This window comes from Oncorhynchus kisutch, linkage group LG6 (genome assembly GCF_002021735.2).
Source record: "Oncorhynchus kisutch isolate 150728-3 linkage group LG6, Okis_V2, whole genome shotgun sequence".
Lineage (NCBI taxonomy): Eukaryota > Metazoa > Chordata > Actinopteri > Salmoniformes > Salmonidae > Oncorhynchus > Oncorhynchus kisutch.
In genome coordinates this window covers 63,538,959-63,557,890 of record NC_034179.2, presented here as the reverse complement: position 1 = coordinate 63,557,890, position 18,932 = coordinate 63,538,959, and the positions used below count along the sequence as shown (strand labels likewise).

Below are 18,932 nucleotides of genomic sequence, written 5' to 3'. Positions count from 1 at the left end.
AACTAGCCTTTGTAATGCAACACTCCCCACAGTTGGCCATTGTTGGTTGCCTACAGGTGTGTGTTTTCCTCTATGTCCAATGTTTACCAATCAGAGGAAAAAGATGGCTGATATGTATGTTACAGGTAGAGTATAGGGAGAGGTGGGTAAGGTAGGTCACGCATAGGTGGATTACAGACCACAAAGATGCTTTTACACCAATCATCTACAACACTATGGACTGGATCAAACCAGGTAAAAATAAATGGCATACAAAAGTAATCAACAGAATTGGAAACCGATCAATATGATTGAATCTCATTTATTTCCATGGGTTTGGAAATGTAGACAGTTGATACAGTACGGGACATTGTGTCTGGAGCCAGTGGTCTTAATGCCCAGGCAGTGACTGGGCTTGCTTTGGTAACACGGCCGCATCGTTATGGTAACATGATACAGTTATGATGGCAATAGGTTGAGACAGGGCCACTGTATAAATATGAACTGGCTGAAGTCAGTGAGAATAGTAGAGAGGCCTAAAATACAATACAATTGTGAACAACAAAAAAAGACAACAAAACCACAATACCTTTTCCACACAATCCTGCTGACCCAAACCATACTGTGCTGGCTTAGATATTTTCTTTTCTAGCACGGTTCCAGCAACAATGGGGATTGCGTAACCAGGCCCGCTTTGCTCGGCTCAGTAGTGTGAAACTGTTATAGTGGTGATTCCCAGCAGGGTTGAGGTCAATTATATTTCAATTCCAGTCATTTCAGGAATACACAAAAATTCTAATTCTCTTCAATGCTTTGCAATGAGGAAAATTTGAATTTGATTTACTCTCTGAATTGGCTGGAATTGGCCCCGACCCTGATTCCCAGCAGTTCAGGACCACCATCCATTTACTCTCTGGTCCACTTGATGGCCCAGCCTGCACCTCTCCGTGAGGAGCAGCGCTCCACGTCCTTCTCCCTATCCAGAAGGAACTCCCACAGCAGCTGGTTGACCGTCTCCGGCTGGTCCTGCTGTACCCAGTGGCTGCACCCAGGGATGGTGTGTAAGGTGACGGACCCCCGGGCGTAGGGCCTAGTGCCCCCAGACATCCCCTCTACCAGGATGCTGTCAGCCTCGCCCCAGATCAGCAGGCACGGCACCTCCACTTCCTGGTGCTTGTAAAGGGCGTTACTGGAATCATATTAAATGTACAATAAAAAGTTATAGAAAACATATTGGTCTTGTGTATTTTTTTCCTGGTCCAAACAAACAAAGTACTGGTATGCTGTTTTCTTTCTATATTTCCATGTCCAAGGTGGTGATTCAGTGTCAGATACTGTATGTTGGTAGGGAAAATGAAATTCTATTTGACAGTCCACATATTATCATAAAGGATATTGAGATGGTTAGCTATCTTTCTGACCTGAGTAGTGAGCGATAGTAGTTGAGGGGTGCGGTCAGCCCGCCAGGTTGGGACAGGCGGTAGAGATAACCCTCGAGCTGAGCTTCAGTCAGCCTGCGGGCACGGTTCCTGATGCCACCACGACCCCCACACAGCAGACTACGCACCAACTGACACAAAAACACAGGAGAGGAGGACAAACCATGGTACTATGACCTGTAATCATGAAAAAAAAAACAGGGTGGAGGACTTAGTTTTACATGCAATGAGAGGACAGGACCTGGGTTCAAATAGTATTCGTTTTCTTTCAAATACTTTGAAAGTACATGCCTGGGGGGGCAGATTTGCGGGTTTTGTACTTTTGGGACTATTCCATTGCACCATGAAAGCACGATAGTGTGTATGAATGTAACTATACGAGTCATAGAAGAGAAAGTGCCTCTATGCTGGTGTGAGTTTCTTAGACACTACCTTGAAGTCCTCCAGTGATAGAGTGAACTCTGGGAGTGCAGGGAGCTGGAAGAAGCAGGCATGACCACAGCGCAGAAGCTCAGAGGGCCTCCTCAACACTGCATCTAGGTGGAGAAAAGAGAGATCACACTACACATAGCCAGCTAGGACATTTCCAATATACTTCTATTCTCTGGAAAACCAAACTATTCTGATCGAGCATCGAACTGAACCTATTTTAAAGCAAGTCCATAGATATGGTATGGTTCGGTTCGGTACCCATAAGGGAAAGTAATAGAACACACACATGCAGGTACACACTCATCATTACCTAGCCAAGAGGCAGGGTGCGGTGCGTTCATGATGACCAGTCGCTGCACCATATCAGGCCTCTCCAGTGTGAAGTGCCAGGCCAGCATACCGCCCCAGTCATGGCCCACCAACACACAACTGGTGTGGCCTGAAATCCCAGAAGAAACAATAAACTGTTGAACCTTTGAGGCCCATTGAACTCCTTGTAATTCTATAGCACCCCTTCTAGTAATGTAGGATATTTATTACTAATTTCTCCCTCGGGTCGTAGACATTGAAGTCTGCATACATAGCCTGCTGTATATCAGGGAAATTCAATGAATGGCCTTCAGCCCTCAAATACTGCTGGTTTAGTTAGTTCATTCCTTGTGCGGAGAGACCACACACATCTGGTGTCCCTGTCCCAGTTCCCTAATTAGAAGGATAGACCAGCAGAACTTCAGCCCTCGAGGGCAAGCAGTTAAATAGCCTCGGTATACCATACGGGCTAACACGTGTAGTGTACCTAGTTCATCAATGGCGTCCCTGATATCATGACAGAGTTTCTCCAGAGAGTAGTCCTCCAGCTGGGAGGGTGCGTCAGAGTCGCCACAGCCACGCAGGTCCATTGCCACCGTGTGGTACTGTCCACTAAACCCACACAGCTGGTAGCGCCACGAGTACCTGAGATAGAGATGGCAGGAGAGAGGATTGTTACTTTGCTTAAAGCTGCCAGGTATAATTGTATTATGTTATAGTTATAATGCGTTGTAAAAACTTGTCACTGTACAATATGACAGTAGATGTGATAATGCTTTATAATGTCGGTAATAAAAAAGGAGTGTGTGTGTGTGTGTTACCAATTCTCTGGGAATCCATGAAGGAAGAGCATTAGAGGATTCCTGCTGTCTCCCTTAGTTACATAATGGAACCTCAAACCAGAGCTCTGTGATAAAAAGGGAGATGGGGGGGGGGGGGGGGGGGGGGGAGATGGAAAGAGAGGAAGACGGCAGAGAGATAGTTGAAGGGTTAACAGCTGCTGTGCTTTCCATCACTCTGGGAATTTGGAAGTGTTTGGCAGAATGACCCTGTTCTTTTTTTACATAGTTGTCGGTCCTCCAGCTTCTAATATTAGAGTAGAGTAGAGTGGAGATAGATAAGGTTGAAACGGGCGTGTATCCCATATGGCACTCTACTCCCTAGATAGTGTACTACTTTTCACCAGGGCTCATAGAGCTCTGGTCAAGAGTTGCGCAATGGGTCCTGGTCAAAAGTCGTGTTGTGTTGAGTTCCATTAGGGATGCAGACAGGGAGGTGGCGTGGGTGATCAAACTAAAATTAGATACAACCCCTCAACTCTTGCACACATTAGTCAACTGGGCAATTGTCAAGACAGATAAACAGATAGCCTAATGTTGTATTTCACTTGAAAGACCCATTGATATTTTATTTACCCCGCTATCCCACCCAAACATGTTTGATTTCCATATGTTTTAGGGAAGTCATTAAGTACTCACCAATTGCTGACTGCAATAAAATGTAAAAATAGCAAATGTTATGCCGATAATAGCGGTGTTTTTCTCTCTCACTCCTATCTATTCTTACCCTGCCCCACAAGTAGCCGTGTTTGCCCAGAGTGGGATCACGCAGACATGCGGGCTGCTTCTTGCGGACTGTCCAATGGAAGGTCCCGTAGGGGTCTTTCAGTGCACGCCATGCGATCCGTGTAAGAACCAGTCCGGCTGTGAGTCCAGCCGTGCCATATACAAGAAACCAGTACAGCACAGACTGAAACCACAGACACAATCTGGTCGGAACCAGGAGAAGGTCCACGATCACGGAATTGCTCATTGCTCGCCTCCTTATTCTAGTTTTGGACCGCAAGTTTTAACAGGCTGTGAGTGCACCTGCTGTGTGTCTGTTGGGAAATCCCCAGTGGCGCATCCGCTTCTTCAATTTGGCGGATTGGAAAGAGCGTACCTGTCCCGCCTCATTTCAATACCCTTAGGGGAAAAAAACATTATTTCACAGGTGCAATGTCCCCATGTTTTTGGAACACTTCACGTGATATTTATCCTTTATCTTGTTTCACATGTGGATGTTCACAAGTGATCGCAACCATTCACATGTGAAATCATGTGGTTTTGGGGACACTTCACATGTGATATTTCACATGAAGTTTCACATTGATTAAAATGTTCACGATGCCCTGCAGTCATTAGGTTGTCCCCAGAACGTCACGAAATAGCCAGTGTTTTCTACGTAAATAGGCTATTTGACATACATGATTACATTGTGTATGTTTATTTACACATGATTTATTACTCAACATGTCCTCGCCTGGGAGTAAAACTCACAACCTCTTGGTTCACAGCGTTACGATCTTCCTGTAAAGCCACCATGTATGTCTGTGTCACTGATTTCAGCTGTATTCCTACAATTTGGACTTAAGTCAAATCTCAATTTTGTGTAATATACTCAATAAAAACGATTTCAGTACCTCCAGAAATGATTCACACCCCTTGACTCTTTCCACATTTGTTGTTTTACAGACTGAATTTTAACCCCAAAAAATGATTATATTGGGATTTTGGGTCACTGGCCTACCCAATAATGTCAAAATGGAAATGTTTTGAAATGAATTAAAAATTAAAGTTGAAATCTCTTCAGTAAATAAGTATTCATCCCCTTTCGGATAGCAAGCCTAAATAAGTTCAGGAGTAAAACAAAATGCTTAACCAGTCACATAAATTGCATGGATTTATGAAACTTTCAACCGGTTTTCCCCATTAAGCAGCGAGTCGGAGTCTGAGGCCGAGCCTTCTCTTGTCTCTACTCCTCCCGTTACGGGGTCTGAGATGCCAAAGCTTCCCACCATTAGCTCTGACAAATTGAAAACCCTAGTCATTGGCGACTCCATTACCCGCAGTATTAGATTTAAAACGAATCATCCAGCGATCATACACTGTTTACCAGGGGGCAGGGCTACCGACCGTTAAGGCTAATCTGAAGATGGTGCTGGCTAAAGCTAAAACTGGCGAGTGTAGAGAGTATAGAGATATTGTTATCCACGTCAGCACCAACGATGTTAGGATGAAACAGTCAGAGGTCACCAAGTGCAACATAGCTTCAGCGTGTAAATCAGCTAGAAAGATGTGTCGGCATCGAGTAATTGTCTCTGGCCCCCTCCCAGTTAGGGGGAGTGATGAGCTCTACAGCAAAGTCTCACAACTCAATCGCTGAATGAAAACTGTTTTCTGCCCCTCCCAAAAGATAGAATTTGTAAATAATTGGCCCTCTTTCTGGGACTCACCCACAAACAGGACCAAGCCTGGCCTGCTGAGGAGTGACAGACTCCATCCTAGCTGGAGGGGTGCTCTCATCTTATCGACCAACATAGACATGGCTCTAACTCCTCTAGCTCCACAATGAAATAGGGTGCAGGCCAGGCAGCAGGCTGTTAGCCAGCCTGCCAGCTTAGTGGAGTCTGCCACTAGCACAGTCAGTGTAGTCAGCTCAGCTATCCCCATTGAGACCATGTCTGTGCCTCGACCTGGGTTGGCAAAACTAAACATGGCGGTGTTCGCCTTAGCAATCTCACTAGGATAAAGACCTCCATTCCTGTCATTATTGAAAGAGATTGTGATATCTCACATCTCAAAATAGGGCTACTTAATGTTAGATCCCTTACTTCAAAGGCAATTATAGTCAATGAACTAATCACTGATCATAATATTGATGTGATTGGCCTGACTGAAACATGGCTTAAGCCTGATGAATTTTCTGTGTTAAATGAGACCTCACCTCCTGGTTACACTGGTGACCATATCCCCCCGTGCATCCCGCAAAGGCGGAGATGTTGCTAACATTTACGATAGCAAATTTCAATTTACAATTTAAAACAATGACGTTTTCGTCTTTTGAGCTTCTAGTCATGAAATCTATGCAGCCTACTCAATCACTTTTTATAGCTACTGTTTACAGGCCTCCTGGGCCATATACAGAGTTCCTCATTGAGTTCCCTGAATTCCTATCGGACCTTGTAGTCATAGCAGATAATATTCTGGTGACTTTAATAGTCACATGGAAAAGTCCACAGACCCCCTCCAAAAGGCTTTCAGAGCCATCATCCACTCAGTGGGTTTTGTCCAACATGTCTCTGGACCTACTCACTGTCACAGTCATACTCTGGACCTAGTTTTGTCCCATGGAATAAATGTTGTGGATCTTAGAGTTTTTCCTCATAATCCTGGACTATCGGACCACCATTTTATTACGTTTGCAATTGCAACAAATAATCTGCTCAGACCCCAACCAAGGAGCATCAAAGTCGTGCTATAAATTCACAGACAACACAAAGATTCCCTGATGCCCTTCCAGATTCCATCTGCCTACCCAAGGACGTCAGAGGACAAAAATCAGTTAACCACCTAACTGAGGAACTCAATTTAACCTTGCACAATACCCTAGATGCAGTGGCACCCCTAAAAACTAAAAACATTTCTCATAAGAAACTAGCTCCCTGGTATACAGAAAAGACCCGAGCTCTGAAGCAAGCTTCCAGAAAATTGGAACGGAAAGGGCGCCACACCAAACTGGAAGTCTTCCGACTAGCTTGGAAAGACAGTACCGTGCAGTATCGAAGAGCCCTTACTGCTGCTCGATCATCCTATTTTTCCAACTTAATTGAGGAAAATAAGAACAATCCGAAATTTATTTTTGATACTGTCGCAAAGCTAACTAAAATGCAGCATTCCCCAAGTGAGGATGGCTTTCACTTCAGCAGTAATAAATTCATGAACTTCTTTGAGGAAAAGATCATGATCATTAGAAAGAAAATTACGGACTCCTCTTTAAATCTGCGTATTCCTTCAAAGCTCAGTTGTCCTGAGTCTGCACAACTCTGCCAGGACCTAGGATCAAGAAAGACACTCAAGTGTTTTAGTACTATATCTCTTGACACAATGATGGAAAATAATCATGCTAAACCTTCAAGCTGCATACTGGACCCTATTCCAACTAAACTACTGAAAGAGCTGCTTCCTGTGCTTGGCCCTCCTATGTTGAACATAATGAACAAAAGTGGCAGTAATAAAGCCTCTCTTGAAAAAGCCAAACCTTGACCCAGAAAATAGAAAAAACTATCAGTCTATATCAAATCTTCCATTCCTCTCAAAAATATAAAAAAAAGGCTGTTGCGCAGCAACTCACTGCCTTCCTGAAGACAAACAAAGGATATTAAATTCTTCAGTCTGGTTTTAGACCCCATCATAGCACTGAGACTGCACTTGTGAAGGTGGTAAATAACCTTTTAATGGCATCAGACCGAGGCTCTGCATCTGTCCTCGTGCTCCTAGACCTTAGTGCTGCTTTTGATACCATCGATCACCACATTCTTTTGGAGAGATTGGAAACGCAAATTGGTCTACACAGACAAGTTCTGGCCTGGTTTAGATCTTATCTGTCGGAAAGATATCAGTTTGTCTCTGTGAATGGTTTGTCCTCTGACAAATCAACTGTACATTTCGGTGTTCCTCAAGGTTCCGTTTTAGGACCACAATTGTTTTCACTATATATTTTACCTCTTGGAGATGTAATTCGAAAACATAATGTTAACTTTCACTGCTATGCGGATGACACACAGCTGTACATTTCAATGAAACATGGTGAAGCCCCAAAATTGCCCTTGCCAGAAGCCTGTGTTTCAGACATAAGGAAGTAGATGGCTGCAAACTTTCTACTTTTAAACTCGGACAAAACAGAGATGCTTTTTCTAGGTCCCGAGAAACAAAGAGAGCTTCTGTTGAATCTGACAATTACTCAATGATTGTACAGTCGTCTCAAATAAAACTGTGAAGGACCTCGGTGTTACTCTGGACCCTGATCTCTCTTTTGAAGAACATATCAAGACTGTTTCAAGGACAGCTTTTTCCCATCTACGTAACATTGCAAAAATCAGAAACTTTCTGTCCAAAAATGATGCAGAAAAATGTATTCATGCTTTTGTCACTTCTAGGTTAGACTACTGCAATGCTCTACTTTCCAGCTACCCGGATAAAACACTAAATAAACTTCAGTTAGTGATAAATACGGCTGCTAGAATCCTGACTAGAACCAAACAATTTGATCATATTATTCCAGTGCTAGCCTCCCTACACTGGCTTCCTGTAGAGGCAAGGGCTGATTTCAAGGTTTTACTGCTAACCTACAAAGCATTACATGGGCTTGCTCCTACCTATCTCTCTGATTTGGTCCTGCCGTACATACCTACACGTATGCTACGGTCACAAGACGCAGGCCTCCTAATTGTCCCTAGAATTTCTAAGCAAACAGCTGGAGGCAGGGCTTTCTCCTATAGAGCTCCATTTTTATGGAATGGTCTGCCTACCCATGTGAGAGACGCAAACTCGGTCTCAACCTTTAAGTCTTTACTGAAGACTCATCTCTTCAGTGGGTCATATGATTGAGTGTAGTCTGGCCCAGGAGTGTGACGGTGAATGGAAAGGCTCTGGCGCAACGAACCACCCGTGCTGTCTCTGCCTGGCCGGTTCCCCTCTTTCCACTGGGATTCTCTGCCTCTAACCCTATTACAGGGGCTGAGTCACTGGCTTACTGGTGCTCTTTCATGCCGTCCCTAGCAGGGGTGCGTCACTTGAGTGGGTTGAGTCACTGATGTGATCTTCCTGTCTGGGTTGGCAACCCCCCTTGGGTTGTGCCGTGGCGGATATCTTTGTGGGCTATACTCGGCCTTGTCTCAGGATGATAAGTTGGTGGTTGAAGATATCCCTCTAGTGGTGTGGGGGCTGTGCTTTGGCAAAGTGGGTGGGGTTATATCCTTCCTGATTGGCCCTGTCCAGGGGTATCATCGGACCCTAGCCAACGTCTCAGCCTCCAGTATTTATGATGCAGCAGTTTGTGTCGGGAGGCTAGGGTCAGTTTGTTATATCTGGAGTACTTCTCCTGTCTTATCTGGTGTCTTGTGTGAATTTAAGTATGCTCTCTCTCTTTCTCTCGGAGGACCGGAGCCGTAGGACCATGCCTCAGTACTACCTGGCATGATGACTCCTTGCTGTCCCCAGTCCACCTGGCCGTGCTGCTGCTCCAGTTTCAACTGTTCTTCCTGCGGCTATGGAATCCTGACCTGTTCACCGGAAGTGCTACCTGTCCCAGACTTATTATTTGACCATGCTGGTCATTTATGAACATTTGAACATCTTGGCCATGTTCGGTTTTAATCTCCACCCGGCACAGCCAGAAGAGGACTGGCCACCCCTCATAGCCTGGTCCCTCTCTAAGTTTCTTCCTAGGTGTTGGCCTCTCTAGGGAGTTTTTCCTAGCCAACGTGCTTCAACACCTGCATTGCTTGCTGTTTGGGGTTTTAGGCTGGGTTTCTGTACAGCACTTTGAGATATCAGCTGATGTAAGAGGGGCTATATAAATACATTTGATTTGAATGCAATGAAAAAATATACCAACATTTTGTTTATTTTTTATTTTCTATAAAAGAGATGAGTTTACTCCATGATCATAACAGATTTAATCATTGACCTCGACAGACCACTCACATACCAAACAATAATCGAGGAAAATGTTACACAAAACCCCCCAAAAAAAACAAAAGACCAAAAATGTAACACAAAATAAAATACCTGAATAAAGCAAACTCTGCTGAGCACATTCTGAAGAAGAATCCATATTTATGGCACATCATGTCCATCAGTTACCATGGGGATAAAATAAGGAATTAATAAAAGGCTTGAAGGAATGAAAAAGTATTTGACCTTTTCATAACTTGTCTAACAAAACAAAATTATATATAGGCTATTCATATATGGTGGACTCCATCAAAATGATGACTGGCTTTAGCAAAGAAACTCGTTCTCTTGTAGCATTTTGTATATTAATCTTCATCCCCATTTCAAATGCTTTTCTATAAATGGGGCACATGCGTCCCTGCGCCACATACTAAAATCATACACACACTCATCCACACAAACGTTCTGACACACAAATGCTAAAGTGGCGCGGCAGAAACAGGTCTACTTAAAAATGTACTGATTGAATGAAAATGAGAAAGTAGTCGAGTCAAGTGTACACTCATACCACAGAAGTCCAGCTAAAACTAGATTTAAACCTGAATATCGTTAAATGGGTAAAATATAAAATGCTGACTTTTCCTTTGACTTTTTACACAAGCTTATCCTAAATATCCCTCCCTTCCCACCCGTACATACTGTATCCACCCCAAATGTAATATATGCCAACTAGAATCATAGAACAATACAGGCACTGGAGAAAAACACCATAAGAGAAAATGCAGAGGACAGGGTCAGAGGTCAACCCGTCTTGACCCTCGACCTGTGACCCCCTCGCCAACAACAGAATTAGAACATGTATCCACTAGAATTGAACAAGAAAAATTATAGAAATCAGAGCTGTTTTTGTAGAGTTTTCTAGAACATTTTTTTGTCAAAATGTTGTCATTTATTTCTCGTATTTTTGTACGGCTAAAAGTTTCCCTCTGATTAATTGTAGTCATAATAATAATAATAATAATAACAAGACTCATGCACAGACTAGCCAGGAGGTGGAGCTCTTTTTTTGGTCTCTGCTCTCAGCATTAGTAAAGTCTGTAGGGTGGAGTTACATCCCAAATGGCACCCTATTTCCTATATAGTACACTACAGCACCCCATGTGCCCTGGTCAAAAGCAATGCACTATATAAGGAACATTTTGGATGCATCCTGGAACTAAACCTGTAAGAAGTGTCTCATCTGTTCTTACAAGAGCCCAATAAAGTTGCAGTTAGAACTAATTATGTTTTGAGGTTTGCCTCTCACCCCATTCCTTGTCCCCAAATGACATGTAAAGTAGAGTGACGGGCTCACTACCAGATTTGAACCCTTTGGATATGTTCCAACAACCATACCAGCACACCACTTATGTTGCATGTCCAATACATTGCTTCATTGTAAGTAGTATGCTAGTGTGTATAATGAAACATTCTTTTAAACTTTAACTAGGCAAATTCCAGGCCAATATACAAGCAAGGAACAGGGAGGAATCGACACAGTTTATAAATCAAACAGTTCAGTGATAGTTACTGATTCTCTGGTTCAATAGTTAATATGAATCAGCTGCAAAGAGGAAAATGCCATTAATGACCACTTTCCTAGCTGTCTCCAAGCGTAATAATACACAATAAGGTGGTTACAGTGATGGTGAACTCAGATTCAACCCAACCAAGACATAGCTCTAGAAACAGCTGGACTCTGGCTTCATCCAAAATAGCACCCTATCCCCTTTACAGAGCACTACTAAACTAGTGCACTATGTAGGAAATCAGGTGCCATTTGGGACTGAGCCTCTGCCTCTAGTAGTGATCAGACTGTTTTGCCCCAGCTTCAGATGAGCAAGAAGACATGAAATATGAAAACTTCAAATGGTTCTTTAATTAATTAACACTTGTTGGAATAATGCATATATTAGGTTTTATCCTCTTAAAAAAACTACCTAAACGCTTTGTTTGAAGAGGGGTGACGAGGACACGGGGGGGAAATCTATTTATATATTAAGGGAAAAAAACACGTTATATGAACAAAGAAGCTTTTTTGTTTTAAAGGAGAAGTGGGAGGAGTTCAGCATTAAAAAGGTAATGGTTGTTTGGCATAGACAGTGGGGCAAGTATGTTGGGGAGGGAGGGACAAAAATATATACAAAAACAAAACAAATAAACAGTAATCATAGAATAAGAAAATACCTCTTTACAGTAGATCCTACATAATGAAAAAAGAAATCTGCATTTAATCCTGCTTTCTCCCTCCCACTGCCGGCGGACTGTTCCATACTTTGTTGTTACTGATTTGTTCATATGCCCAGGCAAGGGAGAGAGAGGCCTATCTAATGTACGGTCTGTGTGTGAGTGTGGACAAAGGACAAGAGTGAGGCAGAAGGCAAAGCTGTACTGTACCTCCTCTCCTGGAAAAAGAACACGTCAGAAGTTGAAGTCCCTCCCCCCCCTTATACACACACACCTGTCCCCAACATTTCCTTACATGTGTTCTCTCTAACAAAACAAAAAAACAGATCACATAAAAATATTTATTCTGCCTCTCCTCTTGTCTGGCAGTCTATATGAACACCCCAGTCTCGGTCCGTAGATACGCATAGGTACTTTGCGTTTTTCCATTATCGTCTTTCACTTCCATTTACAAGATTGTTCTCCTTCGCTCTGTCCCGTGTGAAAGTATCAAACAGGTGTGAAATTACATAACCACCCAGAGTCCTTTCCCCCATGTCATGTTGCCAGGGGCAACAAGGGTCAAATCCCCAGAGAAACGACACCAAACGTGGTTGAAAATATCCTGTTTATGTCGCTCCTTCAATGTTGCATCTTACATCCAGAGGCTGCATAGCAGAGCAGATAACAGCCGAGTAACTCGCCAGTCTAGCTGAAGATCACCCTCTGCATTGGGGGGGGGGGGGGGGTTTAATTCACATCCTGTATCTTGGTTCATTAAACCCCCCCCCATTTCATAAGAAATGTTCAATTCCATATTCATTATTCTGTTATGTGTTCTTGTTTCAGTGTTAAGTTTCTGGGGGTTCTCTCGTCACTAGAACAAGTTCTCCTCAAAGATGGCCATCAGGTCGCTTTGGAAATTCATGTCGATGGTCGCCGCCATCTGGAGAGGGGAAGAGAGATTGAGGTGTCAGAAGAGCTGAGAGACTGAACATGGCAGAGGGACTTGATCATAAACTCACTGACACCACTTTTGTGCTTCTCCCTTTCTGTCAATTCCCAAAGAGAAAGACATGGATATGTCAAATTGTTTTACAAATGCAACACACGAGACAGGACAATTAAGGACATGCAATAGTCACAAAGAGAGACATGCCAACTATGAAACACACAGGACAATAACCCTACAGTAACAAACAAATTACCCAATCTCCCGACTATTAGCAATGGGGAAAAAATTTGATTCAGTTACATATCGGGATTTGACGATATACCGTATCGTTTTGACAATGTCGCAACATTATTTTTGCACTAGTTGTCTGTATCCATTATTTTTCCTTCAAAGCTTTTTCTCCTTTTTAAATAGGGAACAAATTTGTTTTCAGCACTTATTTCCATGAACGACCAAAACGTTTGTTTCCATGGCTCTCTCGTCTATCTACAGTAGATATATGGCGAGCAATATGTTAGGACCATGGAATCGAATCAATAAGTATCGTCATAACATCGTATCTTGAGGACCTGGCAATTCCCAGCCCTACCAACTATGTGGGAAACTAGTCTCACCGCTTCTCTCCTCCTCCTCTCCTGCTCGCGGCGTCGCGCTAGCTCCCTCTGCTGGTCCTGGGCTGAGGGCTGGGGCGGTGTGGGGGCCTGTGGTGGCTGGGGGAGGGCAGCGGGCTGGGCCTGGGGGGTTGGTGCTTGGGGTTGCTGCTGGGGCTGGGGGGCCGGGATGTGTTGCTGCTGCTCCAGACGTCTGCTTCGAGGCTCCTCATGAACCCTCCTCGACTGCTGCTGAGGTTCCAGGATATCCTCATCATCCCGGTCACGACCCCTGAGAGAGAGAGAGGAGTGAGTTTCACAAAGGCTTTGTAGCAAACGTTCTCTTGACGACCAAGACTTACTCATAGAACAGCAAAGTGCTTCAATTTGACAAATTTTGTTCATTCACAGAGAGACGGCAAAGCGAAACTTCATTGGACAAATTTTGTTCGATCACACACACAGAAAATTTATTGTGTACAAAAAGAAACATTGAATGCAGGGTTGAAACACCTCAGAGTTTTTGAAGATGACCCAACTGTAATCCTCACCGTAGTTTCTCCTGCTCCCGGCGCAGTTTGTCCCTCTCAGCCTGCTCTGCCTGGGCCTTAAGAGCCTTCTCTCTCTCCTCTTTCTCCCGGGCGGCCCGGCGGAACTGCTCGAAGCTGTCGCTAGACGACTTCACTGCAGACAAAGGCGCTGACGTGGACTTCTGGGCCAGGCTGGCCCACGAACCCATGTTCTTCAGTTTCACATCCTGACCGACGGATAGATGGAAAGATAGACGGATGGCGACAGACAGAGAGCGAGTGAGACAGATAGATGACAGGGAGGGAGGGGATTGAGGGAGAGCAGATAGAGATCCATTGTTGTATTACTTGTGAGGCACATCTGAGTGAGCATACATTTAAATCATTTGCTTTTTATTTTACTGGGCTGATGGTCCCTGCATCTGAGGGTCAGTCTCAGCGGAGAGAGAGAGCAGCAGACTGAGCGTCCGTCTCGCAACATCCCTCTGCTCTCCCTTTCCTCCACTGACACTGACCAAAAAGGGGCACCGTCTTCTAGCTGATGGCGAAACTCAAGTCGCCATGCATTATTTCTGCCTCATGCACAAATTCACGTTGTTACTCCTATGAACAGAGAAAGTGAAATATTCCTTGATATAAAAAAACCCAAGCCGCTAATAACACAAGCCTTATAGATACACTTTCCTACTCATTCATTACTGCTGCACTGCTTGTGGTAGCGCTGAGTGGAAATAGGAAGAACGCGCATTTTATGGGTTATAAAAGTGTTGAATGCAAAGTCTTGACAGTGCTGAGTAAGAACTTAAGCATGAACTCAGTCATAAAAACAGCAGCTCTTTGCTGTGTTGGTTGACAGTCTCTCTCTAGTCGTGGTTATAAACGTTTTGAAATCTCACAGTATCAATTTTGCTGTAGCTTTCTTTTATGCCTGCTACGTTACTGCAGACACTGTCATCTGAGCAATCTGATTGGCCAGCGGTGGCATAGTGCACTTGATTTCCTCTCCAGGCCCACCGGGAAGGCAGGGTTTTTGTACCTTCAGACACATGAAATGGCAACAGTTTTCAGCGCTGGGTAAGCATTGGCTGCACCTACCAACAGCCCGAGACTAATAAAATAAAAATAGGAACACAAGAGTTTATCGTTGGGTTTTTTACAGAAATGTTTGGCGATCTACGCTGATTGAAGTGGATTTAACAAGTGACGTCAATAAGGGATCATAGCCTTCACCTGGTCAGTCTGTGGTGGAAAGTGCTTCATGTTTTGTATACTCTGTATTACATTGACATTTTAGTCATTTAGGAGACGCTCTTATCCAGAGTGAGTTACAGGAGCAATTAGGGTTAAGTGCCTTGCTCAAGGGCACGTCGACAGATTTCTCACCTAGTCAGCTCTGGAATTCAACTGGCCCACCGCTCTTAACCGCTAGGCTACCTGCCACCCATAGGTTTATAATAAGGTGTATGTGTGTATGGCAATGGGCTGCTCTGTCTTCCACCCACCTGTACCTTTTTGGGGGCGATGGGCGTTTTGGGCTCCTGTTTGAACTTGTCCTTGTCTGGCAGGGAGGAGGAGGAGGAGGAGGAGGAGGGAGGACCGCTGGGCTCTGAGGAACGGATGACCGGCCTTGAGCTGTCCATCGACTTCACATCTGATGCACGTAAACACAATACACGGAATACAGAACATGTCAAAAAGAAAAGACATAGTGCGCATTCGCTCGTTTGTTTTACACACAATCACGTTCATTCTTATGGAATGTGTGTTTGTCTACACTTTTCCCCAATACTGTTCTTCCACACACATAGTACACCCCCATAAATAGTACACCCACAAATAAAACACACTAGGCTGGGCAATAATTTCTGCATTTCCTGCACTCATTGGAGATCATTTCCACACTGCCATCAAAACACTTTGAAGTGGTTGGAATCATGGAAATATGATTATTCTAATTCTATAGTAGGTACTTTGAATACAGTGTTTGACATGACAACGAATGAAAATGCCAAGGAGATATTGTGACCGAGTAGAAACCAAAGTGTTGGTCAGTATTTCCTAGGGGACCATATAATCTTTGGCTACATTGAACGTTTTCTCTTAGTTTATGTAGCTAACATTCATTGCTCGCCTATTCCTTTTTGATTTAGAAGACCCTGAGGCACAAACATGCAGATTGAGGCCTACACACTAGCACAGAAATCAGGTTGTATTAGCTAGCTACATTTGTTCTGACGCAGAACATTTATTAGCTAGGCAGCTGACTAGCGAATAGCATTAGCAGCTAAGACGAGCTAAGAACAAAAGACAAACTAGCTGTGTGCGGACTGTAAGAGAAACTAACAGTGGGGGTTTGCTTAGAGAGTGAGAGCAACGACTCAAGTAGCGGAGTAAACTATAAAAGAGGACGTTACACATGGCGGAGTGGCGTATTTAACAAACCAAACATTGAAAAAGTATACACACAACACAAAGTTTTGTTTTGCTATCCTTGTGGGGACCAAATAATTGATTCCCATCCAAAATCCTATTTTCCTTAACCTAACCTTAATTCCAAACCCTAACCCTTAAACCTAAAATGAATTTAAAAATCCTTGTGAGGACCAGCAAAATGTCCCCACATACCAGTATACTCACTCTGCTGTGCGTGGCCTGGTAGAGAGGGTTTGCTGTGGCTGTCTGGGTGTTTGTGAGGGTCTTGTCTCATGGCTGGGCTGAAGGGCTCTCCTCCTCTCATCACCGGAGAGGGAGGCAACTTCTCTTCTTTCAAGGCTACCAGGGCCGGGGGTGCACGCTGCTCCTTCAACACACAGCACACGGCCGGACAGGGTTAACGGCACATTCTGGAAGATGTTCTGCTCTTCAATGGTTGTTTCCATGAATGATATACACCCATTAAAAAACACACTCAGGGTTGTGGCTTAAATGCTTGCTGTCCCTTCAACAAGCACATAGAAATGCAGGTTAACACGTACATTCCTCACACACAGAGGCTCTACCGAACTTCACACGGCACAACCAGACAAGTCAGGGATTCAAATCGTGTGGTTTTCATTCAAATACTTTCAGCTTTTGTTTGAGCCTGCCTGCAGCGCACTTTTTTTTTTTTTAGGACTAGTCAATGAACCGGGCAAGCTCAAACAATCCAGCGAAGCTGTAGTACTTGAAAGAAAACATTATTTGAATGTACGTTCGCAAAACCAATCCAGATGCAGACTGACAGAAATAGAGACAGATACACGCGTTACTCACTTTCTTGGGCTGCAGGTTGTGTGGCGGAGACTGGTGCGTTATGGGGGGATACTGGGGGAGGTGGGGGGAATGCATCATGATGGGGGAGGGGTTCTCCCTTAGGTGCCCTGTAAGCAGAACAGAGGGAATGATTAGAATCACCATTTAGTCTGCTTCAAAAACCTAGAGCAGTGTCCTAACATACCGAAACACACAGCGGTCTAGGTTCTCTTTTGCAGTCACGCTGTATAGATTGCTATGTTATAATAATGTAGTTTCTGAGACACTACCCACTTCTCTAGGTTTTGTGAGATCTGAGGTCTTCCAATCAATCAACCAATCAACACTTGAGTCTCACCACTGTTATATGGATCAGCCTTGATCTGTCGAGGGGAGGGATGTTGCTGTTGCTGGATGATGTGCTGTGCTTTGGCGGAGGCCTGCATTGACCCCTTGTGTTGCCCTGCAGCGGCCTGCCTGTCTGAGTGACCCGTCTGCTGTGCCACCGGCCCCTGGGAGGGGTAACCCATCTGGGCATGCTGCTGCAGGTGGCGGGCTACTTGGTGCGGGGGTAGGATCTGGCGCGAGGGGGGGATGGGCTTGGACTGGGGCTGGGGAGGCTGGACTGAGAGCTGGGGGGGCTGAAGAGAGGCAGTCTGGACCTAGGATAGGAGGATAGGATCAATTTAAATGTCCCAGAGGGAAAATTTGACCAAGACACAGTGACTCTGTATAAGAAATAAACAATGTACATTACACACACAACAAACAATACAAATATTATATACACATGTGTACCCAAAGAAGAGTAGCTGCTGCTTCTGCAAAAGCTAAAAGGGATCCAAAAAAACTAGGGCTGACCCCATTTAGTTGACTGGCCGATTGGTTGGTCGATAGAATAAACTAAATCTGTCGACCAATAGCCTAACAGTATATTTTCATGTTGCACAAGGCACCTGTCTGATTTGCGCCCGTCTCGGTTGACTAATCCATTGCGGCAACCACCGGTATGGCACAGTCCATCACTCTAAGACATATGTATATGGTTATATTATGTACAAAATGGTGCAATCTAATATTATTTTATAACAAATGCACTTTCCCCCGTGTTGGATACGGTCGCTTGTCCACAGTTTTTGAAACAATCTTTAGTGCACCGTAGAATTGCTGCTTTTCCCTATGTTGCGATGTGTTTAATAGCAAAATTAACCAGCATATTGGGCTTGAGAACAACGCAGCAGGGGCAGTAGCAGAATAGACAAGGTAACAGCCCTTGCTTTACGCCCTATTCAGACGGGACTCGTTTTACAGGGGGTGGTCAGGTAATGTAATTATCCGCACAAGCACAAAACACCACATCGGTCATTTTAGTCTGGTCCAAATCTGCACATGGCAGGAGAGAGTAACCATTCACGCCAGGAGGGGGGGCTCAGTTGGTTGAGGGGCAGCTCTCGGTGAACTGTGGGAGGATAATGGATGATTGGTGGCCTGGCGGTTGGGAGCTTGGGCCGGTGGCCAATGGGTCGCTGGTTCGGGTCCCCGTTTTAACTTTGTTGGGAGATCTGTTGAGGTGCCCTTGGGGTCGGCGCTTGACCCTGGGTGCTCCTGTGGGTCGCTCTGGATGGAAGACGGTTAGATGACTGAATGTAATGTAAATGTTGAGGGGCTTCACTGCAGGTAGATTGCAGTGGCGGTAAAAGTATCCAATTATCAAACTTGAGTAAAAGTAAAGATACCTTAAAAGAAAATAAGTTAGACACCCAGTA

At 44.3% G+C, this 18,932-nt stretch overlaps 2 protein-coding genes across 8 annotated transcripts in view; both read right to left on the bottom strand.

Annotated features, from left to right (window-relative positions):
• Nucleotides 1-285: 285 nt before the first annotated feature.
• On the bottom strand, nucleotides 286-4,084 carry LOC109893172 (epoxide hydrolase 3). Its single transcript, XM_020486256.2, has 7 exons — nucleotides 3,726-4,084; nucleotides 2,981-3,066; nucleotides 2,647-2,804; nucleotides 2,161-2,289; nucleotides 1,851-1,954; nucleotides 1,401-1,549; nucleotides 286-1,168 (listed from the first exon to the last, which is right to left on the bottom strand). Exons 1-7 carry the CDS (start codon nucleotides 3,969-3,971, stop codon nucleotides 886-888), a joined length of 1,155 nt encoding a protein of 384 aa, XP_020341845.1. The 5' UTR covers nucleotides 3,972-4,084; the 3' UTR covers nucleotides 286-885.
• Nucleotides 4,085-9,638: 5,554 nt separating this feature from the next.
• Nucleotides 9,639-18,932, bottom strand: part of brd4 (bromodomain containing 4) — a 62,612-nt gene continuing 53,318 nt past the window's right edge. For 4 of the 7 annotated variants that reach the window (XM_031827153.1, XM_031827152.1, XM_031827154.1 and 1 more), the window contains 7 exons: nucleotides 17,525-17,828; nucleotides 17,188-17,294; nucleotides 16,573-16,735; nucleotides 15,438-15,586; nucleotides 13,957-14,162; nucleotides 13,430-13,697; nucleotides 9,639-12,806 (listed from right to left, as the gene is read on the bottom strand). In XM_031827153.1, coding sequence (XP_031683013.1) covers nucleotides 12,738-12,806; nucleotides 13,430-13,697; nucleotides 13,957-14,162; nucleotides 15,438-15,586; nucleotides 16,573-16,735; nucleotides 17,188-17,294; nucleotides 17,525-17,828 — 1,266 coding nt within the window. In that variant the 3' untranslated portion in view covers nucleotides 9,639-12,737. The remainder of the gene's footprint in view (nucleotides 12,807-13,429; nucleotides 13,698-13,956; nucleotides 14,163-15,437; nucleotides 15,587-16,572; nucleotides 16,736-17,187; nucleotides 17,295-17,524; nucleotides 17,829-18,932) is intronic. The other 3 variants (XM_020486237.2, XM_020486239.2, XM_031827151.1) reach the window with 3 other exon arrangements.

Bases quoted from the DNA above. Each gene is read 5' to 3' on its own strand.
- LOC109893172 (XM_020486256.2), bottom strand. From the start codon at position 3,971: ATGAGCAATTCCGTGATCGTGGACCTTCTCCTGGTTCCGACCAGATTG. The intron at 2,290-2,646 runs GTACACTACACG...CTGGGATTTCAG, and splicing joins GGACGCCATTGATGAACTAG to GCCACACCAGTTGTGTGTTG. The intron at 1,169-1,400 runs GTCAGAAAGATA...ATATGATTCCAG, and splicing joins TACTATCGCTCACTACTCAG to TAACGCCCTTTACAAGCACC.